This window comes from Salvelinus fontinalis, chromosome 26 (assembly GCF_029448725.1).
Source record: "Salvelinus fontinalis isolate EN_2023a chromosome 26, ASM2944872v1, whole genome shotgun sequence".
Taxonomy (NCBI): Eukaryota; Metazoa; Chordata; class Actinopteri; order Salmoniformes; family Salmonidae; genus Salvelinus; species Salvelinus fontinalis.
Window position 1 is genome coordinate 40,380,498 of NC_074690.1, and position 24,962 is coordinate 40,405,459.

Below are 24,962 nucleotides of genomic sequence, written 5' to 3' on the forward strand. Positions count from 1 at the left end.
TTTCAGTGGAAGCGCTGTTGGACAAGGGATGAGATATAGCCTACGAGCGCCTATGACACAGGACACCAACACATGTAACGTGGACGAGGACTATACTCGATATTTAACCACATTGGATCAAGATAAACTATTTACAAAAAACATGTTGGATTGACTGGGGGAAAACTCGTTTGGTAATATTATCGCTCCAGGAAAGCGAGAGGGAGGAGAGTGAGCGCGTGCCTCTGTCTGTTTGTGTGTGTGTGAGTGAAAGGAGCGAGAGAGGGAGGGGAGGGAGGTGGGATCGGGAAAGATATATTCTTTCAGCGATGGAAGTCACAATGGAAAACCTTGGCAACCTTCACGGCGTCTCGCACTCACAGGCGGGGGACCTGATGAGCTCCTCACACGCTCGGCAGTCCTCCGCCCCTTCTCACCGGAACCTAGTTTCTCACGCGCACGGCCGGTCGGCGATGGTGTCCAGCATGGCCTCGATACTGGATGGTACCGGGGACTACCGGACAGACCCCTCGTCGCTCTCCGGCCACCTTCACCCGGCCATGAGCATGTGCGAGTCCGGGATGAGCCTGAGCAACACCTACACCACCCTGACACCTCTCCAACACCTACCTCCCATATCCACCGTCTCCGATAAGTTCCACCACCCACACTCCCACCACCACGCAGCCGCCCAACAGCGACTCTCCACGGGGAATGTCAGCGGGAGCTTCACGTTGATGAGGGATGACCACCGGGGGCTGGCGTCTATGGGCAACCTATACTGCCACTACCCTAAAGATATGTCCGGCATGGGCCATGGGTCCCTCTCCCCGCTGTCCAACGGCCTCGGCTCTTTGCACAACTCCCAGCAGACGCTCTCAGCCTACGGTCCAAGTGCTCACCGCTCCAATGATGCCAAGATGCTCTCCCCGGTGACAGGCTTCGAGTCCCACGCCGCGATGCTGTCTCGGAGCGAGGAGCACATTGCCAGGAGTTTAGGTGGCCATGGGCACGGCATGATCTCCAACCTCAACGGGATGCACCATACGCACAGCCACCTCCACTCCCAGGCCAATGAGGCAGCGATGCTGGCCGAGCGGGAGAGGCACGGCGCTGGGCCCGGCCAGGGAGGAGGGTCAGGCGGGCAGGCGGAGGAGATCAACACCAAGGAGGTGGCTCAGCGGATAACAGCGGAGCTGAAGCGATACTCCATCCCCCAGGCGATTTTCGCCCAGAGGATCCTATGTCGGTCCCAAGGAACCCTCTCGGATCTTCTGCGGAACCCCAAGCCGTGGAGTAAACTCAAGTCCGGCAGGGAGACGTTCCGGAGGATGTGGAAGTGGCTCCAGGAGCCCGAGTTTCAGCGGATGTCTGCCCTTCGGTTGGCTGGTAAGATGCATCTGGTCTCACTGCCGATGTCGTGTGGGCTTCGTATTGAACAGTCAATCGTAACCAATTGACGTTTTGCGCTTATTAAAAGCACATGTTCTCGCTTTTGTCAAACTCGCTCTATTTAAACAGCTAGCTGTATAGGCTTATGTAATACATTTGATATGCTATACAAAGCACTTGTTTTATGCTGAAGACTTAAACGAACTTTATCAGACAAAAACCTCAACTTCCAAACGATTCAGCACCATGGACAGCGGTCAGTGTAAAACGGTTGCGAGCAAAGCTACTCACGAGACCAAGTAGCCTAAATGGTTTGCCAGGAGAACTTCAGAGCGAATCTTTCTCTCTTTAAATCACAGTTTTAGAGAGATATCTGCGGTACAGTAAAAGTGATTGCACGGTATCCATGTCACCATATGTTGGTATGACACGTTGCAAGAGAAACCAGCTGAATGCACTGTCTTACGCCTCAGCCTAATGTTAACAGGGTTTATGTACCCATATAGCCAAATATAATCACTGAGAGGACCTGGGCATTGTCATATAAGGCTAATATGATGTCCACAAGGTCCTCGAGATAGAGGGAATGTGTGCTCTCTAATGCGCCATGCCGGGTGGGTGTGTGTCTAAAACATGTCACCCTGTCCATCGTGGGTCTCTCTAGTAATTCCCATGTGTTCCAAACATGTAACTCACACAGTAACTCTCTCTCATGGGTCCCGTGTGCTCCACCAGCTTGAACATGGAGGCATATAAACTAGTCGCGCGGGAGGAGAGCGCGTCAGCGGCGCGTGACCTCTGGCTGCTGATCAATACGCGACGTCCCACTCTACCCTTTAAAATGTGGCACCCGAATCAATATTCGAATCCGACCTGAAAGACAGCCAACCACACGGCCGCGCCGGCTTTTCATTTAGACCCTTAACGGTCTAAAATTAGACTACATATGGGTTGTCTGTCTACAACTGGCTTCCCTCTGCTTCGATGACGCAGGTTTTAGTTCATGCCATATTTAAAATCCTATGGGGCCTATCCCTTGGGCATAGAAACACATCTACTACTCAAGTAAAATACAAAGTATTTTCGTTCAAAGGACATTTCTTGCTTTTGGCAATACTAGTAGGCGTATTGCCAACCCTAAATAATCGAAATAAAGGCCACAAACGCGTCCATTTTATTTTTATTAGATTTGCTCTCTGCAGTTAATTGGTTTGATTAATTGATCAGATTATGGTTTTACATTTTACTTATTGTCCAATCAATAGTTTAAAAACGAGAGACATTCGAAATTAGTGTAAGAGAAAAATGACAATAATTGAATCAATAAATAATTCACATTTATAGGGAGAGTTGTTTTTCCAAATGGTTATCTTATTTCTGAGAAGATGTATATTTTTAGTGTAAAACAGGAGGGGATGTTTTGAGGCAAAACCTTCATGCTCGGTCCACACCACTGAATAAATGGGCGTCCCCTATCGTCCTCATCCTGTATAATTTCAGAATAGTCCAGACATTTTATTTAAGAAACGACGAGGAATTTCCGTTTATGGCCAATGCTTTAATATTTTCGAATGTCTTTTCCAATTTACTCAAAAACAGGCAGTTGAAAAAAGAAAAACAACATCCGTGGCTTTTCACTGTTCTAATCTGTCAAATCAAAATCACTCTGACCAATGTAGGCGTGTGTAAATTCCCTTGCCAATAGCGGCCAGAGGGGTTGACTTTAGTGCCCCTCCCCATACCACCGTTTTCAATTAATTCAGGTACATCTGAATGGCTGGTGAGGCTACTGACTCATGAAAAGTGTGTGCGTAAGCCTTTGTGCGTGTGTATGTGTGTGTATGTGTCAGCAAGCATGTGTTGAGTGGAAATGTGGATCTCACCAATCTCGCTATCATACCATACACATTTGTAAAAGCATTGAACCGACACAAAAACGGTTTGAAGCTCAGACTGGATCAGCAGGCTAGCGCAGGGGTCCGTAAGGACAGCCTTTGGGAAGGTGTTGGAGCTTCTAGCAGGTTGTCGGAGATGGTGTTGACACCACCAGATCGTGTTCTTGTAGCATATGATTTTTCCCAGGTGTTACAGTCAATAACTGATTCCTCTGCACTGTCACACTGTATACATGGTGTTGGGATCCCAAGCTGCAGGCCAGACAGTGTTAGAGCTGTCTGAACTTGTACAGCCACATACCGGATACAGGTGCAACCTTTTCCGTATAGGAAGCATATTTAATAAATAGTGAAAAGGCAAGACAGATAGCTGGAGCCAGCAGCCATAATAGTGTGGAGGGCCATTCATAGTGTAGCTTTGTCCTTTCCCTGTTTGCCTGGCTTCGCAGATAGGAGATCAATAAAGCTGCTTCCAATTCCCAACCCCCACTCTCCTCTCTCTCTCTCCCTCTGTCTCACTTTCTCTCCCTCTTTGTCTCTCTCTCTCTCTCTCCCCCTCTTTTGTCTCTCCCTCCTTCTCTGCAGTACATCACACAAATGCAACCTATAATCCATTATGATTGCCATTGCCGCTAGCACTGGACTGGCTGCTTCAGTGGATTGGAAACCCACACACTGCAGGACAAAGAGTTGAGGGATAAAGCTGGAGGATAGAAGGAGAACCGTCTGATAAAATATGACAAAATGGGCAAATAATTGCGAGTTGGAATAGTTCCAAATCCATGTAGCAGTATTCTGTCTGTACATGTGAATTTGACTTTTGCCCACTGATATTAAGTTAGGATTCGGCCAATGGTGTACCGCAGTTGCCTTTGTGGTTCATTCTTTCTCTGCGACGGTGTCAGTTAGTGGTCACAAATCATGGTCCTAGAGAGCTACAGGGTTGGCATGCTTTTGCTCCAGCCTAGTCCCAACTCATATAATTGAGCAAAAAGGAGACCTGGCCAAGAAGGCAGATCTACATAGAAATAACCCTCGCAAGACAAAGGCAGTGCTTTTTTTTTTAGGTATATAGAGCCAGTTAGGCAGCTATCCTTGGTCCTGATGATTCAGACTGCTGTGGTTCTGAACGGACAGCTGGGAACATTTATTCAGATGCTGGCCCCAGGTTTCTGTTTCGTGACAGTGGACGTTGACTTGGATAGAGTGAACAACCTCATCGTACATCAGATGTTGCTTGGTTATATTCATCGGGGTTCAATGCTCAGAATTGTGTTGTTGTTGTTATTAGAAACGTGATATACAGAATGGATTGATAGAGATACGTTTTTGGAAGAACACTATGTATATATACCCTTACGTCTCTGTGTTGTGGGGGCGCCCATACCCTAACACTGCCAGCTGGGAGAGCAGGCGTTGATCGAGGGTTGGTGAGTTTGGGCTTTGTGTCAACAGGCAGATAGAGGTAGGGTAGAGAAAGGATCAATAGAGACTTTAATAATTGATAAGAATGAGGGAGAGGGAGATGGAGGAGAGTAGGAAGGGAAGGAGGAGAGTGGTGTAGCCCTTGTAGCGGATTCGCTTCTGGGTAAGCAAAGTCAAATGTGTGGTTAACAACACGCAGCGTCAACCACAACCCAACATATGTGTGGTAGCTACAAACAGAAGGGTGTACAACATGCTGTTTTTAACACCTGTAGGAAAATAACAAAATCACATCTCAGACAGTAAAATAACTGGGTTACTTAAGAATGCACTGTTTAAATGTGTTGTTAACTCCGACGGCATACTAATATCCAAACACTTTCTAATCGAACTTTTATTGAAACCTGAAGGTCCTTTTATGATAAAGAATCTCTTGTAGAAAGGCTACCTGGCCAAGAAGGCAGATCTACATAGAAATAGCCCTCGCAAGACGAAGGCAGTGTTTTTTAACAGGGGGATTCTAGTGTATGTAGTCAGCCATAGTAATGATCTGTTTCTGCTTATGTCAGCAAATCGACCTCAATGCAATCCAAGGTTGTGATGTCATTAGATTTTTAAAGGTTGTTATGGTTTATGGGGTATGTAATGTATCTTTATGTGGGCATGCAAGCACATTTCACTGTGTGTGTGTGTGTGTGTGTGTGTGTGTGTGTGTGTGTGTGTGTGTGTGTGTGTGTGTGTGTGTGTGTGTGTGTGTGTGTGTGTGTGTGTGTGTGTGTGTGTGTGTGTGTGTGTGTGTGTGTGTGTGTGTGGTGTGTACGTGTGTGATTGGGTTATAGAGTGTGTCTGCACTATACATTGTTCAGGCTTATCTGACTCCCTCTGAATCAGAATCGATTTCCTCTCCCCTCCCTCCCTCCCTCCCTCCCTCCCTCCCTCCCTCCCTCCCTCCCTCCCTCCCTCCCTCCCTCCCTCCCTCCCTCCCTCTCTGGCACTGCACCAGCAGCGCCAACCGAGCAGATCTGTCCAACTCCTCCTCATCCCCTGTCCTCCCCCTCCTCCCCCCTCTGCATCACAGGCTCCCCCATCAATGGTCTTCCCTGCTACTACAGAGCAAACACCACATGTTTAGTAACACCCTGCATGCACTGGACCACAGAGCATATCACACTACATCAATGCAGTAACCTCCATACAGTAGGCTAAAACAATGCATGTTATATATGTATATATATAAGGCCAATAAGTCAATATTTGCATGACATACACGCCTCATATTCACATTTGGGGTTTAATAGAGGAATTAATTTGAACATTTTAGATGAAAAAAATGAATAAACGCTAAATGCAGTCCAATTATGTAGCCTAATACAATGTTGTGAAAGACTGGGTAGGATCAGTTCTATTCAGAAAAAAAAACGTGGACAAACACAGAATATGAAGAGGTTGAGAAGTAAAGTAAACCTGAGTAGATTAGGTCAAAAATGTTCTGATGGATGTCGAATGACACGCTCAGCTGTGAGGGTTCGGGCTGGGAAGGCGCAGTCCAGGGTTCTTCTGTACATAGTTCTCTCGGCAAGTGAGGCGCTGTCTGGGGTTCTGAAGAGTATTCGGTATGCTTTTGAGGCGCTGTCCGTGGTGATGACGAAAGTTCTGTGTGCCTATGAGGCGCTGTCCGTGGTACGGAAGAGTGTTCAGAGTGCGGATGCGCGCTGTTTGTGGTCGACTGTTCGGTCGACTGGGGCCTCATTTATCAAACGTGAGTACATTTCTCACTCAATTCTGGCATACATGGAGATTCTAGAATTTGCGTTTGGTGCTCATCAAATTATTGGGATTTATCAAACTGTCCCACGTTACATAAATCAGAGCCATACTATACACTGAGGATACCAAACATTACGAACACCTTCCTAATATTGAGTTGCACCACTTTCAAACTAAAAAGGCATTCTGCCTTTAGCAAGTGCCAAACCCTGGCCGCGCATATTACACACTTCTAAAGAATATATGAAATGTTGTTCAACATTTCGTTTATCCTGCCATGGTATATATGGGCGCTGAATTGAAATGGTCTATGATATCCTATCGCACAGCAATACTATAGCCTACGAATACCAAATATTTTAAATGGGCTACCAGTCTATTTACTTTCGAGCTTGGCTATTAAATGAGCTATGGGTAAGAGCATCTGCTAAACGACTCAAATGTAGGCCTAAATGTAGAAGAAACACATTAGGCTACATGCTGCTATGTGACCTCCTTACCAACGGCAAATGCACCTGTTTTATCATTAGGCCCACGTTTGAATGTTTTTATTACCCTCCCAATTATTATAATTCCCGTGCATCAATCACCTCCAAATAACAACATTTGCTTGCAAAAAAAACGGATGGACCACTAGAAGTTATACAAGCATACACATGGCCTGAGAAACGCACACTCTTGCGTCAAGTTCACATTTTATAAATACCAATCTTTATGCGAGAACTGGCGCACGCAAGGTTTAGAGTCTTTTATGTGCCTTCGCACCTTTGAGCGTTGTCCATAGTTCTGGGGGAAAGTTCTGTCGGCTGACGAGGCGTTGTTTGGGATTCTGAACAGAGTTAGCATCAAAGGACAACAGCATTCGTATTTGCATTCTCACTGGAGCTTGTAGACTTCATTAGAAAGCACAAGATTTCATCAAAAATAAATGAAGTGATTCATCGAAATAAAACCATTTTCTATTTGGTGGCAACATTGTACCCCTTAAAAAAAAACTGTCAAGCTGACCTAGCCAGTCCATAGTCCCCAAATTCCCCATTTCAGTTTTGTAAACCCTGCAGTGCAATCACTAGGCTACTTGAAACTTGAAACCTGTGTGTGTGTGTGTGTGTGTGTGTGTGTGTGTGTGTGTGTGTGTGTGTGTGTGTGTGTGTGTGTGTGTGTGTGTGTGTGTGTGTGTGTGTGTGTGTGTGTGTGTGTGTGTGTGTGTGTGTGTGTTAATATTTTCAGTGGGGTTGACACCTATTCTCAGGTTTAGAATGTACAATCATAACACTTAATTCACACAACTTCAATTAAATGCAATCCAAGACGAAAACAAAATACAACGGCAACAGCAACACCGCTTTCGCATAATATAACGGGTTTAAGGATTCAATTATTCGACTAAAATGTACAAAAAGAAATGGAGCAACTATGACATAAATACTTCAATCCTGCATGATATGATTAATCCATACAATTTCTAAGTGTATTTTTAAAGACACGAATCAGCATTGTCACGTCAGTAACTTTTCCCTCTTTTCATGAACATTTGTATGAATAAATACGCATCACCGATTTCTTTGTTTCACTAATTTTATTCATTTATGAAATGTTAACTTTTTTGCTCCAAATTATTATCATTTAAATGTTTTCCATAATTTGGAGGAAAAACGAAATAATTTTCGGAGCTCTAAAGGCCCTTATTTGAACCTTATAGCCAAATGAATTTTGCATTAAGAGCCCGTGACCTATATGCAATATATTTAGGCATATCCTTTTCAAAACCATAGCTTATAAACACCATATAAACACCATACGAATAAACTGCTTTGAACAAATCTCGTGTGCACAATAGGATAGCTTTTAAATTACATAACAAACTAATAAACAACACACCAAACTATTCAGAAACCGTATTGTCCTATATCAAATGGCTACAGGAAGTAGGCTCTTTAAATTGTGATTATATTTAGAATTATTGTGAATTATTTTTCCAAACATGCATTATTACAATTTGCAAAAACGTCTGCAATGAATAGCTAATGTTGGCTAAAATGTGAACGCATGTTGGTGTAGCAAGTACAAGGTAATTCAACTGCAATAATGCTTGGCTTGTAGACTTCATTAGAAAGCACAGGATTTCATCAAAATTAACGAAATGATTAATCGAAATCAAACAATTTTCTATTAATTACGGCAGCTTCTAATGTAACATTTTGTGACGGCTGTACAGTTGCTGTTGCATGTCTTTGTGGGAATCCAACCGTTGACTTTACAGCAATATATGGGCTCTAATCAAGACAACCAATGAGCGTAGATCCCAGAGGTGTGACCGACAGTGATTGATTGACATAAACTGTTTCTCGCCTGCAGTAGTCCGGCCGGTAAGGGAGAGGGCTCATCTCACCGCACGCAAAACGCGATCACGTCATTCCGCCCCTGCCTCGGTCCCAGGCACGCCCAGGCTCAGGGGCACACCACTATAGCAGCATGGTGCGGTCAGTTATGAAACACACACACACACACACACACACACACACACACACACACACACACACACACACACACACACACACACACACACACACACACACACACACACACACACACACACACACACACACACACACACACACACACACACACACACACACACACAGAGAGAGAGCAAGAGAGAGACACACACTTACTGTAAAGGGTGACTGAACTTCCTGATTTGGCCTTGTTTTAGAGTTGGTTCATTATGAAAGGCTAGTGGCTATGACTGAATTCAAACCTAGGTTGGTTTCAGGGTGTGGTTTGATGTGGGTGTCTCCAATTAGCTTCAGCTGGCTGGTGTGCGACAGTGACAAATATATATAAATATACATTTTCAACTGCATTTACTAAAACAACAACAATACAATACAAAGACTATACAAATGGCTGCTCCCATGAGCGGGTGCCCTGGTCAGTGGGTGCGCTTGCTCCCACCCACCCCGAGAAGCCTGCAGAGCGAAGCCCCCGGCCCAAAGGGATTTTCCAAGGGCGGGAAGGACCAAGCTTTGCCTGACTCCCGGGTGGGCATGGAAGCGAGCGCACCAATAATCACCAGGACCAGCACCAGAAACCAAAACATACATAACTAAACACATCCCCACCCTCACCCCTGATTGGAGGACCTCAAACATTTATACTGTGCATTTGTGTATGTATTTATTCCAACACTCGTTCATTCCAGCCACAGATCACCCCATCTTTCACCGTAAATCGCCATTCTACCATTTCCTCTTGCAATATATCCCTCCATTCTCCCATGGTGTCTCACTAGGGACTTGTACCTCCCCATCTGCAGCATTTCTGCCCGAAATTGCACCAAAAATGTAAATGTTACCAAAGAGCACAATGATATTTCCTATTGACTGACTGTGATCCTTCAAATCCCCCAACAATACAGTTTGCGGGTTCATTCACACCCTGATATTATAACCTAACAACCATTCCTGGACCTGACTCCAAAAACAAGCCATAGATGGACAGTACCAGAAGAGATGCTGTATTGATTCTGTTTCCATGTTGCAGAGTCTGCACCGGTCTACTGTTTAATGCCCCATATACTGACCTTTCTTTTTGTAGTGAGAATTTTATCAAATGGCTTAAATTGAAAAGAACAGTGGCAAAGTTGGTTTGACTTTTGGATAGCCTATCTCCGGGGCTGGTTAGGGCCCTTCAATAAATTCCACAACGTACAGTGTCTTCAGAAAGTATTCACATCCCATGACTTTTTCCACATTCTGTTGTGTTATAAGTTCAAGAGTAAAAATGTGCTTAACACATCACATAATACGTTGCATGGACTCACTCTGTGGGCAATAATAGTGCTTAACATGATTCCTGAAAGACTATGTCATCTCTGTACCCCACACATACATTCTGTTTGCAACAAGGCACTACAGTAATACTGCAAACAAATTGTCAAAACAATTCACTTTTATTCCTTAATACAAAGTGTTATGTTTGGGGCTAATCCAATATAACCCATTACTCAGTACCACTCTCTATATGTTCAAGCATGGGGGTGGCTGCATCACATTATGGGTATGCTTGTAATCGTTAAGAACTGGGGAGTTTTTCAGGATAAAAAAAATAATGGAATGGAGCTAAGCACAGGCAAAATCCAAGAGGGAAACCTGGTTCAGTCTGCTTTCCACCAGACACTGGGAGACGAATCCAACTTTCAGCAGGACAATAACCTAAAACACAAGGCCAAATCTACTTACGAAGAAATCTACTTACGAAGAAGACAGTGAATGTTCCTGAGTGGCCGAGTTACAGTTTTGACTTAAATCTGCTTGAAAATCTTTGGGAAGACCTGAACATTTTGGTTTAACAATGATCAACATCCATTTCGACAGAGCTTGAAGAATTTTTAAAAGAATATGGGGCAAAGGTTTCACAATCCAGGTGTGGAAAGCTTTTAGAGACAATCCCAGAAAGACTCACAGCTGTAATCGCTGCCAAAGCTGCTTCTACAAAGTATTGACTCAGGGGTGCGAATACTTATTTAAAGGAGCTATTTCTGTATTTAATTTTCAATACATTTGCAAAAAATGTCATTATGGGCTATTGTGTGTAGATGGGTGAGAATTATATATGTTTTAATACCTTTTGAAATCAGGTTGTATCACATGAAAATGTGAAATAAGTCAAGGGGTATGAATAGTTTCTATTCCAAATTTAGCACAGGCATTACGATCAGGTTGTGTGCATCTGCACTTTAAATTAATTATTACTTGTGTGCTGCCAGCTGTGGGCATGTGGGCAGGATTGAAACAAACCCAACTTTTACGTTGTGATGCAGTCACGACCACAAGTCTCACATAGCTCAGTTTTGGACGAGACTGACTTTATAACCAAAATTATCCTATTTAAACTTTGTAGTCAATTTTGACAGTAGAATAAATGTTTCTGAAGCGATGCCACGTAGGCTGTTCTCGAAATGAGAGGTTGTTTTTTAGGGGCAGTTGCTATTTAAAGCAGAAAGGGCAAAATATACAACAAGTTCTGACCTCAGAATTAGATGTTCATCCACATTTCTCAAATTTCAATGTTGTTGGATATCATGGCCGGTTGTTATACAGCCTGGATTTGAACCAGGGTGTCTGTAGTGACGCCTCCAGCACTGAGATGCAGTGCCTTAGACATCTGCACCACTCGGGAGCCCTACATTTAAAGGTTAGGGTTAAGTTTAGGCATTAACTCCTAAATCTTAAGGTTAGGCATTAACTGCGACTGGTTAAGGGTTAAGGTTTAGGATAGGTGTTACATTTTTTTCTCAAAACCAACTTTTTATTGTTGGATTCCAACATGCAACCTTGGGCACCAACGTTTAGCAACAGAGGCAGATGCTTACGCCCATCCGCCATGCCCATCCACAACGCCCAAGCAAAACTGAACCCGACTTGAAGTTAACAGCACTCATTGTTGCCCCTAGTGGCCAGTTTCCACGTCATCTCCCGACGTCTTCAGACATGGATGGACGTTGAATACTGACTTGAATCACGGGTGACCTGGCTGAGATATAAGGAACCCTTTAAAAAGTAGGCAAACAGTAATTTTAATCAAATACATATTTCAACAATCACACCTAAAATAATAAATATGCCTGGACCTGTTTATCAGTGGTGTAAAGTACTTAAGTACAAATACTTTAAAGTACAACTAAAGTCATTTTCTGGGGTATCTGTACTTTACTTTACTATTTATATTTTTGATTACTTTTACTTTTACTTCACTACATTCCTTAAGAAAATGTTGCACTTTTTACTCCATACATTTACCTTGACACACAGAAGTACTCGGTACATTTTGAATGCTTAACAGAACAGGAAAATAGTCCAGTTCACGCACTTATCAACCGAACATCTCTGGTCATCCCTACTGCCTCTGATCTGGAAGACTCACTAAACACACATGCTTTGTTTGTAAATGATTTCTGAATGAGTGTGGCCCTGGCTATCTTTAATTTTAAAAACAAGAAAATGGTGGTGTCTGGTTTGCTTAATATAAGGACTTTGATATGATATATACTTTTACTTTTACTTTTGATACTTAAGTACATTTTAGCAATTACATTTACTTTTTATACTTAAAGTATATTTTAAAGCAAATACTTTTAGACTTTTACTCAAGTATAATTTTACTGGGTGACTTTGACTTTTACTTGACTTTTTCTAATAAGGTATCTTTACTATTACTCAAGTATGACAGTTGGGTACCTTTTCCACCACTGCTGCTTATACATAATCACTTGCTCACCAACGTTTCGGTCAACATTTTTGCAGTTTTCACATGCCTTTTGGGATCTTCTTTCAGGCCTATTACGCAAATGTTTTAGATAAGCTTTTGCTATTGTTATAAACCTATACAAATCTAGTTACTCTCTCCAAAATGGTGCTCGGAACATGAGGGTTTTTATTTCACAAACACATCGATATTTGCATGTTTTTTATGTAGGCCTACCCTTGGGCCTCCTGCAGCCTAAATTACAGTATGTCCCTCATGATACCAAGCCCAAGGGAAATCCCTATACGGTAACCATCTCTCAATGCCCTAAGCCCTATGTTACTATCTTACACTCTGAGCCCTGGATAACTAGGCCCCATCTACCTCTCACATCTCTGTCATTTCCTGTACACTCTCAAGAGTTATAGCTCACAGTAAGGAAGTACAATTCGATCAACTACCTGCTACCCTTTTCATCTTTAAAGGGTAAGAAGCTTGAGTTTTTACTCACCAATTTAGGTAACTTAGGTGTAGTCACGATCCGGTTACCTATAAGTACAAACACACTTCTGTTTTTGGGTTGTTACGTATTTATTCACTTATTTCCGTATAACATCTAAACTACCGACAATGCACTATTTCTCAACTACATATGGAGGACCTATTCTGCGCTACCGAGTTCGTATGCTAGCCTGGAAGCTAGCTCAAGCTGGTTACGGTTAGCCACACCTCATGCTATTCCGGACTTTGTGGATGTGTTGTCTAGTGGAAACCCATTGGCATGGCAGGCTCTGATGCTTTCTTGCCGTGAGCTCAAAACGAAAGAGAAAACCATATCTGCTTGATCTAATTGTGTAGTACCTCGTCTGTTCTCCTTTCTTTGTTTTGTCAACTTTTTGTCATGTTTTCTGTGAAGTAGGCTGCGGGAATTTTGTAACTTTTCCCACCTTGGCTCAGTGCTAGCGCGCTAGCTTACTGATATCTGGAATCTATCTATGTTGAATTTTGGCCCAGTGAAGCGCCCACCCCCTACTTGCTTTGGGAGCTAACTCAGCCTGCAGTCTTTTGAAAGTTTTACCATCGGATGGTCTCTGCTTGATCTTTGCGTTTAATCTGTGGTTGTGTTTTAGTTGTATTAGTTGTGTTCTAGCAGGTCTCCAGTAGTTGGGCTATGTTGCCAACCATAACCATGGTGATTGGCTAGGGTGGCTAGGCTAATAGCTAGTTGGCTAAATAGCTAACATGAGCTGGCTAGCCAGTTTGCTGGCTAAGATAACTGCATATAGCTAACAATCTTTGATAACTGGTTGGATAGTGTAATGTATTTCCAAAACTTTGGTTTACTTTAATGTAGCTGTGAGCTAGATGTTGATAGCAGCTGGCTGACTCATTCAGTGCTAATGTAACATTAGGGCTAACATTAGCAGGCTAGTAGAGCTAACATTAGCAGGCTAGTTGGATCACAACCTTGCAAGTTGATTTGTAACAACAATACATTTATAAAATATTAGCTTGTAAATTGGCTGAAAATTCAATTGAAACCAGTAATCATGAGTGCAACGATTTGGTTTCATTAGAAGTTTTACATTTGAAGTTATTTCTGCTGGAGTTTACATTAACAGGGTGTAGGCTGGCTTGCAGGGTCCTCCATATTAGAACACACACCGGAAAAAACATTTTCCGACATGACCTCTGTATTTTTCGGAATTCTAATCAGTTTTATGTAATTACTCAAAAAATAGAAAAGTGAGGTATAACTTTGCATTGGGATTTATGATGTGTATACTAATGCAAATCCACATGTTACATGTGGTTACGTTTATGTTACCTACCCTTTAAATGTGTGACATCACGTGTACATGTAAAGGTGATGATTATGAAGAGTAAAGGGAGGCCAAACTTTATTTTTTTTGTTATTTAACCTTTCACAAACAAATTATAATGCATTGGAAGGGAAGAGTATGTCTTCAGTGTGGGTCTTTACGGATATATAAAATCAAAGTTATTTGAATGCCCTGGTATCTGCACAAACAACCCTGGAGTTTAGTTTCCGGGCTGGTTAGAACAGATTCTAATAACCCAGTGGCAGTCATACCAAAACTAAAAGCAGAGGAAGCACCTTTGACCGGAATTGAAAGTTACAGATTGTGGTTTGAATGGTCCATGATTAAGTTGGGTTGATTAGAATTAGGCTTAACCCGAGAGATGTAAGTATATGTGGATAATATAGCCTGCATTTGTAGGGCCAATATAATAATATGTAATCCTCCCAGTCCTTTGTTCGTTTTAGTAATATTAACATGATATATTAATATATGAATATTGAATTCAAACATAATATATTGTACTGACCATTATAAGTATGTGTTAACTTATTCTACAGAAGATTTTCAATGTAGACCTACACTGCACCCTGGGGTCTGCCGCCCAAGTGTTTGCGATGTTATTGGTTGAGCTAATGGGAGAGAAAGGAAGGGGAGAGTGGTGTTGGCATTGTAAAATGGCCGGTAGCAGCAGCTGTTTGAAAACATGCATTACGTATTGAAGTATCAGTATATTAGCACTAGTATTCAGTCATTACATTAGTCAGTATTGAGTTGGGTTGGAACGTCACTTAGAAAGCCCGGGGAGAGCTTGGCATGGCCGAGCCTGAACCAATTGAATAAACGTTCCATGGAATGGTTTTGAAGCGTAGATCAATCAATATGGGGACTATCAATCTGAGGGCAAATGAAAACAATTGAGATCAACAAGGGGAGCTAACAGACGAAGCAGACCGGAGTGGATGGACTTCTGCTGCTTTGCTTTTAGCCCAAAATAGGGAGGAAAGGGTAACACTATAGAGTTAAAGTGTGAAGTGTGTGTGTGGATCCGCCAGTTGTTGTTAATGCCAAACTGAAGACTTGGAGAGACAAAATGAGTTAAGTAATTACTAACCTATAGGGCTGTGGAAAACAAACAAACCTGAAAGATATCATACAGTGCATTCGGAAAGTATTCAGACCCCTTCACTTTTTCCACATTTTGTTGTTTTACAGCATTATTCTAAAATCGATTTTTAAAAAAATGCTCTCATCAATCTACACACAATACCCGATAATGACAAATTGAAAACAAGATATATATATATATTTTTTTAATTTTTGCAAATGTATTTAAAAAAAAAATTGAAATACCTTATTTACATAAGTATTCAGACACTATGCTATGAGACTCGAAATTGAGCTCGGGTGCATCCTGTTTCCAGTGATCATCCTTCAGATGTTTCTACAACTTGATTGGAGTCCACCTGTGGTAAATTCAATTGATTGGACATGATTTGGAAAGTTACACACCTGTCTGTTTAAGGTCCCACAGTTGATAGTGCATGTCAGAGCAAAAACCAAGCCATGAGGTCGAAGGAATTGTGTGTAGAGCTCCGAGACAGGATTGTGTCGAGGCACAGATCTGGGGAAGGATACCAAAAAATGTCTGCAGCATTGAAGGTTCCCAAGAACACAGTGGCCTCCATCATTCTTAAATGGAAGAAGTTTGGAACCACTAAGACTCTTCCTACAGCTGTCCGCCCAGCCAAACTGAGCAATCAGGGGAGAAGGGCCTTGGAGGTGACCAAGAACCCGATGGTCACACAGACAGAGCTCCGGAGTTCCTCTGTGGAGATGCGAGAACTTTCCAGCATGACAAACATCTATGCAGCACTCCACCAATCAGGCCTTTATGTTAGAGTGGCCAGACGGAAGCCATTCTTAAGTAAAAGGCACATGACAGGACGCTTGGAGTTTGCCAAAAGGCACCTAAAGGTCTCTCAGACCATGAGAAACAAGATTATCTGGTCTGATGAAACTAAAATTGAACTCTTTGGCCTGAATGCCAATCGTCACGTCTGGAGGAAACCTGTCACCATCCCTACGGTGAAGCATGGTGGTGACAGCATCATGTGGTGGGGGTGTTTTTCAGCGGCAGGGACTGGGAGACTTGTCAGGATCAAGGGAAGATGAACGGAGCAAAGTACAGAGAAATCCTTGATGAAACCTTGCTCCAGGGCGCTCAGGACCTCAGACTGGGGTGAAGGTTCACCTTCCAACAGGACAATGACCCTCAGCACACAGCCAAGACAACACAGGAGTGGCTTCAGGACAAGTCTCTGGATGTCCTTGAATGGCCCAGACAGAGCCTGGACTTGAACCCAATCGAACATCTCTGGGGAGACCTGAAAATAGCTGTGCAGCAACGCTCCCCATCCAACCTGACAGAGCTTGAGAGGATCTGCAGAGAAAAATGGAAGAAACTCCCCAAATACAGGTGTGCCAAGCTTGTAGTGTCATACCCAAGAAGACTTGAAGCTGTAATTGCTGCCAAAGGTGCTTAAACAAAGTACTGAGTAAAGGGTCTGAATACTTATGTAAATGATTAATTCTGTTTTAGTTTTTTTTATACATTTGCTAAAATGTCTAAGAAACAGTTTTTGTTTTGTAAATGTGGGGTATTGTTTGTAGATTGATGAGGAGAAACTTTAGAATAAGTCTGTAATGTAACAAAATGTGAAACAAGTAAAGGGGTCTGAATACTCCGAATGCGCTGTATATGAGATTGAATGCAAAATACATTTCAGAAAATAAATGGCAAGACATTTGGAGTAATGGTGATGTATGGGGCGGCAGGGTACCGTAGTGGTTAGAGTGTTGGACTAGTAATCGAAAGGTCGAAAGTTTGAATCCCCGAGCTGACAAGGTACACATCTGTCATTCTGCCCCTGAACAAGGCAGCTAACCCACTGTTCCTAGGCCGTCATTGAAAATAAGAATAACCTGCCTAGTTAAATAAAATTATTTAACTAGGCAGCTTTGCTTTGCTTTCAGAGACAAAAACACAAACCACACACACTCACATTGCTCCCCCACAAACATAGCCTAAAAGAAGTAGCATGTCCTTTCACCCATGGAATTAGCTGTTAGGGGTTCAAAGGTTAGGGGGGTGGGATGACCTGAAATATTCTGCTTTTACAAACTGTTATGCTGTTCTCAAATGAAACGCAATACCCTGCTCTTGTTAAAGCTTTTAGAATGTATTAGTTCAGTCAGGTTGCTCAAGATCCAAGGCAATTGACTTCCGTCCAGATACCCAGGACGTTGCCACCAGGGACCCTGCCACTAGGGAAAATGGTGAGCACTATTACCATCAAGTAGTCCACGAGCTCCGGGCCCGAGGGTCGGATGTTAAATTCCAGCGCAAGCCACGCGTTTATATATTTTTTTAAATAAAAGTATTACCCTACCCCAAACCATAACCATTTCGAAGGAATGCCTAAACTTAACCGTCAAGTTTTTTCTGTTATTTTTTCTGTTGTTTTTTCTGTTCCCTTTTTTAAATTGTTTAATTTCACCTTGATTTACCAGGTAGGCCAGTTGAAAACAAGTTCTCATTTACAACTGCGAACTCGCCAAGATAAAGCAAAGCAGTGCGACACAAACAACAACACAGAGTTACACATGAAATAAACAAACGTACAGTCAATAACACAATAGAAAAAATCTATATAATGTGTGTGCAAATGAGGTAAGATTCGGGAGGTAAGGCAATAAATAGGCTGTAGTGGCGAAGTAATTACAATTTAGCAATGCTGTAACCCTATCCCAGACCATAACCCTTAACCCTTCGGAATGAATGCCTAAACTTAACCAGTTGTTTCTGTTGTAACCGTAACCCTATCCCAACCTTAACCGTTGAAATTTGACGTCTGGGAAAACTTCAGAATTGTACATATTGGAGAAACTTGGACAATCGTCGGAATCTGAAGTCAAATTAGTTAAACCGTGAGATGTTGACAGTATAGGGCCATACACACACATCAACCGCATTACCAAATCAGTCAAATCATTCACAAACACAGACACACACACACTGGCGCGCGCGCAAACATACACACACACACACACACGAACATGCAGCTTTCACTGCCGACCAACCAAAGAAAGTCTGCTGGCACACCCGTTACTTTCCCGTATACACCTCAATGATTTTGTTAAAAGGAAAAGCTATATAAATTGCTCTGATTCTGATTTTTAAATTAAAAGTGTTGAGATTTGTCTTATTTTATGATCTGCAATTCATGCCACTGTTTCAGCACACACACATTGATCACCTCCACACAGTCATATTTGTTTACTGGTGTTGTCTAAATTCGCCGTTCAGTCATCCATAATTTTCATACAGCACCTCAACATTGCAGAGAGCATTACTCGCACACACGGTCATGCACGCACGCACGCGCACACACACGTTGTGAGAGGAGGAAAGGCATTCCTTTGTGTTGTTCCACAGCTTTGGTAGTATTTTCACAAGAATGTGGTGCATTTTCAAAACTCTTACAAAACTCCAAACTGGAAACACTTGTAATGCAACCAGTCTTACATTCAAAACCTTTCATTGTGCATCCATTTTGTTTGTATACATCCAATTGGCGACAGATTTTCATGCGAATATTCTAAAATCCGCATAAAAACAATATGCGCATTTTCCCACCAGAAATGTTTCTATCAGATTGACTTGTTAGGGATAAAATACTGTGCGTGATGACCCTTGATATTAATTACCAGAATAAAACCCTGGATATTTATTGGAAAAGAGCATCAAGCTCATCACCATGCACTTTCAATCACCCTGTAAAGTTCATCATCATTTATGTAATATATAGGCTGATAAACTGCATGCTTTCCCCACGAGTTGTAGTGGGAGGACCACACAACATGTCATTGTGTGACACTCCAAATATATTTCGATATGATGGTTATTATATCAAAAGCCTATTTGGCCATAAAAGCGTTTCCGCCAACATTTCTCGCATAATGAATTTTACCGAAACAACAAAAAAGTTTTTTGTTGTTGGCATTCCACCAGCCCTGTCATTAAATGTTTTATCCGACATGTACCTACTCTACTCGCATAAAAACGTTGGATCGGAACCTGGTTACTGTGAAATATAATGAGTACATTGGTTTAATCACCAAAACACAACACAATTATATCAATCACTTATTCCAACTACATTTGAGATACATGTTTCAAATGCTAGAGTACTCTAAATGACAGTACATTACACTATATTCACATTAGGCAATACATATGCATTACCCATTACAATGAACTGAACATCACGTGTCTATAATATGTTTGATAAAAGGTCTGATCATTGAAGACATCTTTCACAATGTAATCAAATGAAAGAAACATAACGTTTCTTGAGCATTTGGCAATAGGTTCTCTCGTAGAAAATATCGCAGGAAATATCCTCATTGTTCATGCCCCTGAGAAAAATATTTTGGGCATGGCGAATTCAAACCTGCCATAGGTCTGGATTTAAATCATTGTATGCCTCATCCATGGCCTTGAAGGAAGGTTGGTACGCTCATGGGGATGGCAATCATACACCGTCCACTTTTATTGTAATCATGTATTCTATTTTACAGTATTGTATTTTACTTATGTATTGTAGTGGTTCAGACAGTCTGTCCACAATTGCTTTTCCTCCCGAGATAAACCATTTATTTTCTGGCTGTCTGTCACATGCTCGCTCATGTTCTCTCCCCCGCCGTGAGTGGACGCGCGCGCGTGCACAAGCCCACACACGGGTGCACATGCGCGCGCGCACACACACACCGCGGGCTCGCAGATCAATACGGATCAATTGGGTGGGGAAGGGAGCCCTGATTACTGGACCACGTGTTCAGGAGAAAACCGCGGAAAATCGATCATTGCAGCTTTTAGACCAGCAGCACAGAACAGCTCAGAAACCCTAGGCCTAGTATTGCACCCGACAAAGCAAGAAGATACTCTCTACTCCACCGCTCCAAAAGCTACCAATGTAGTTTAAAGATGAACAAAAGGCCGACCACAGCAAAGGCAAACAGTATGGTCCAGTTCCAACATCTCGTGGTGTAGGCGAAACTACAGTGATTAGGCGAAACAATAGAAATAAACTAAAAATGCAATAACCAATGACATGCAGCTTTCACTGCCAACCAACCTTTGTAGGCTAAGTCGCGAAGAAAGTCTGATGCTACACCCATTATTTTACCTGCATACCTCAGTGATAATGCGAAAAGGAAAAGTTGTATAGATTACTCTGATTCGCGATAATTCAATTAAAACTGTTGAGATTTGTCTTCTTTCACGATCTTCAATTTATACCACACACACGTCCTTGTGGGGACCAAACAATTGATTCCCATTCAAAATCCAATTTTCCCTAACCCATAACCGTAAACCTTAACCTAACCCTAAACAAAAACACACGCACACACACACACATGAGTTAGTTCAGTTAAGATGAAAAATCCGTTGCCATACCCCCTTCACATCCCACTCATGTCTCTCTCAACATCACATCATGTCTACATTGGGTAATTAACTCTACACCCCTCCTCCCATCCCCAGTTCATTTTCATCTGTCTGTCCACCCATAGTGCTGCGCAGATTGACTCATAACCCACGGTTCTATATGTGGGGCGGGTTGAATTAAGAGAGAACAATCCATAAATGTATAATTCTTGTCCTTTTGGACCTAACTTTATGCGTGCCATATTGCCTACGCGCCAATTGCCAAATGCTTTTGGTAACGGGCAGAAAAAGTTCATGTATATCCACTGAGGCAAAAAGGACTTAGTCAGAGTTTAATTCAATAAGAGAAACGCCAGAAAAGTCATGTTTGGGAAAGATGTGGTGAAATGGAAAGAGCCGATGATAGCAGTGCTGGCTATGTTATGTGTGATGTAGTTAGAGGATGATAGCAGTGCTGGCTATGTTATGTGTGATGTCATTAGAGGATGATAGCAGTGCTGGCTATGTTATGTGTGATGTAGTTAGAGGATGATAACAATGCTGGCTATGTTATGTGTCATGTAGTTAGAGGATGATAGCAGTGCTGGCTATGTTATGTGTGATGTCATTAGAGGATGATAGCAGTGCTGGCTATGTTATGTGTCATGTAGTTAGAGGATGATAGCAGTGCTGGCTATGTTATGTGTGATGTAGTTAGAGGATGATAGCAGTGCTGGCTATGTTATGTGTGATGTAGTTAGAGGATGATAGCAGTGCTGGCTATGTTATGTGTGATGTAGTTAGAAGATGATAGCAGTGCTGGCTATGTTATGTGTGATGTCATTAGAGGATGATAGCAGTGCTGGCTATGTTATGTGTGATGTAGTTAGAGGATGATAGCAGTGCTGGCTATGTTATGTGTGATGTCATTAGAGGATGATAGCAGTGCTGGTTATGTTATGTGTGATGTAGTTAGAGGATGATAACAATGCTGGCTATGTTATGTGTGATGTAGTTAGAGGATGATAACAATGCTGGCTATGTTATGTGTGATGTAGTTAGAGGATGATAGCAGTGCTGGCTATGTTATGTGTGATGTAGTTAGAGGATGATAGCTGTGCTGGCTATGTTATGTGTGATGTAGTTAGAGGATGATAGCAGTGCTGGCTATGTTATGTGTGATGTAGTTAGAGGATGATAGCAGTGCTGGCTATGTTATGTGTGATGTAGTTAGAGGATGATAGCAGTGCTGGCTATGTTATGTGTGATGTAGTTAGAGGATGATAGCAGTGTGGCTATGTTATGTGTGATAATTATAAGGCGCTTTACACATTTTACAGTCACACAGATGGGTACTTCAAATAGGCCCGAGGCACTTCAAGGGAACTGTAGCCTACAGTTCAGATTGGTTCAATGGGAACTGAAGTCTGGACACTGATTGTAGTTCTATAACCTCTTACATAGCCTTAATATTAACTCCTGTCGAATTAAGTATTACTTGCAGTAAAATGATACACTAAATGGACATTTTGACACGGGGAACAGGAGTGGACAAATATTATTTATTTATTTCAGCATCTTCAGAGAATGCAAATGCACAGTTAGGGACCATCTGCAGAGGCTCTATCTTTATCAGCATCATAAAAGCTGATAGTATTTCAACCACATGAAATTTGCATCCAAGCCTATCTAAAATATTATCCAAAACATGTTGGGTCTTTTTCACAGCTTTCTGTTTCTTTTAATACAACTGGTGAAACTGATGTCATTTTGAAATTTTGCACAGAAAATCATTCCCATTTTTTTTTGTTATTGCATTTTCTCCCCGGTGCCTTAAAGGCCTTTACTCCGCGAAAGAAGCGTGGATGACAGAGAAAACTTCACGCATGTCAACTAAATTGAAGTGTTGATTCTATCGACTTATGCCATTATTGTGGTGAGAAAGGGTTTATTTAGTCTTCTAGGGCAACATATAATCACAGAAGAGATGCTGCATGTATCTAATTATAGACAGATGATTAACAAATGGAGAGTTTGGGACTATAAGGTTCTATCTGCAAAAAGATGATTCTGAAATATCTGGCTTTAAAATTCCCGAACCCTCATTGGTTTGAATGGTGTCAGCCATGTTTGAATTGTATTCTTTTCAACTTATCAACATGAATTAGGTAGTTAGAGTACTATATAGAGAGGTAGAGACCATTGAACAGAACAAGACAATGTCAATAACTACATTTGGACAAAAATGCAGAAAGAACCTTATAGTCCCAAGCTTTTTCGGGATAGAAACCTATCTAAACTAGGCAACAACAAGAAATCCTGCACTCCCTGTCAACAAAACGTTCTGCTGTCTCTGACTGTAGCCTACAGTGCATTTTCTATATTTTGCGGGTTAGGGTCAGATTTTCCCTTTATCACATATAGTTGGGCATTTGCGTATAGATTATTAGCAATTGCGAGCAGGTGCAGGTGAACAAACAGTTGAACCTCGCACTGCTATCCTCCCACTCTATCACTCTCACCTCTCCATCACCTAAACACCCTGTCCCTTCACTATATTAGTCCTTCATTGGATCCCTACATCCCTCTATTTCGCCATCATTCCACCTGACAATCTATGTACATCCATCCATCCATCCATCCATCCATCCATCCATCCATCCATCATCTCACTTTACTTTATCTATCCATTCACCCCATTCTTGACACTGCCTGCATCCCTCCTTCAATATTGACTATTTTATGTAGTATGTTCCTGTTTGAAATAGACTTTTGTATTATCAATGTTACCAGTAAAATCAGGGTCAAATTCAACAGTGTAGGGGGAAATACACTTGGAAAGACAGGAGGAAATTAAACTCTCCCCCTCTTTTCTCTCCCTCTCTTCTCCCCCTCTGTTCTCTCCCTCTCTTCTCCCCCTCTGTTCTCTCCCTCTCTTCTCCCCCTCTCTTCTCTCCCTCTCTTTCCCCCTTCTCCAGCCTGTAAGCGGAAGGAGCAGGACCAGGGTCGCGAAAGGAACCTGGTCCCCAAGAAACAGCGGCTGGTGTTCACCGACCTGCAGCGCCGCACGCTGGCGGCCATCTTTAGGGAGAACCGCCGGCCCTCCAAGGAGATGCAGATCACCATCAGCCAGCAGCTGGGCCTGGAGCTCTCCACCGTCTCCAACTTCTTCATGAACGCACGGCGACGCTGCCACGACCGCTGGGGGTCCACCGGAGGCGCTGAGGGGAACGAGCACGGGGATGTGCATGGGAACGTGCATGGGCACGGTCACATGCACGCTCATGGGAACAACAACAACGCCGGTTCATCCACGGCGCAACCGGGTACCTCCTCTGCTACCGCCTTCTCCAAGGAATGAGAGAGAAGGGAAGGGGGTGGGAGAGGATGGAGGGGTTTGGATCTAAAGCAGTGGTCGCTGACCCTGGTGTGCAGGCTTTTTGTCCAGCTCAGCTGATTCAACTCCTGGTCTTGATGAATAGTTGATGAATTGAATCAGGTGTCTATGACCATTGGTCTGAAGGTGTTCTCTTTCTGTGTGGGATCTCACCCTTTACTCCATTTTGTTTGTCCATCAGAAACCAATGAGAAACCAACAGGTCTGAGAGCAGAAGGGTGTATTGGTGTCCCAAATTATCCTCAGACCCTTAAGTTTGAGCAAATCTGTCTCTAACCCCCCCCCCCCCGCCCCCCCCCCCCCCCCCCACAAAATGAAAATAAAAATAAGATACGGAGTCTAAAATAGCTAAGATAAGGTAGTCCCACAGAATAGCTTTGTCCTCCTTTTTTGGATTGATAAATCCACAAGCTGAAGTCTATGACTAATGGGCCAAGCAAATACACCAAAGACAACCCCATGACAATAGACCTGACTGCACAGCACCAGTGGCCATGTGTTTAAAACAGGCAAGTATAAACAGTCAGACATGTCCTCTCTTC

General features: G+C 42.5%; 1 protein-coding gene across 1 annotated transcript; it reads left to right on the top strand.

Annotated features, from left to right (window-relative positions):
* On the top strand, positions 1–24,675 carry LOC129824345 (hepatocyte nuclear factor 6-like). Its single transcript, XM_055883925.1, has 2 exons — positions 1–1,368; positions 24,002–24,675. Exons 1-2 carry the CDS (start codon positions 309–311, stop codon positions 24,382–24,384), a joined length of 1,443 nt encoding a protein of 480 aa, XP_055739900.1. The 5' UTR covers positions 1–308; the 3' UTR covers positions 24,385–24,675.
* Positions 24,676–24,962: the final 287 nt, after the last annotated feature.

Excerpts from the sequence above, each read along its gene's own strand:
- LOC129824345 (XM_055883925.1), top strand. The coding sequence starts at position 309 with ATGGAAGTCACAATGGAAAACCTTGGCAACCTTCACGGCGTCTCGCAC. Across the intron at positions 1,369-24,001 it reads GTCTGCCCTTCGGTTGGCTG|CCTGTAAGCGGAAGGAGCAG; the intron begins GTAAGATGCATC and ends CCCCTTCTCCAG.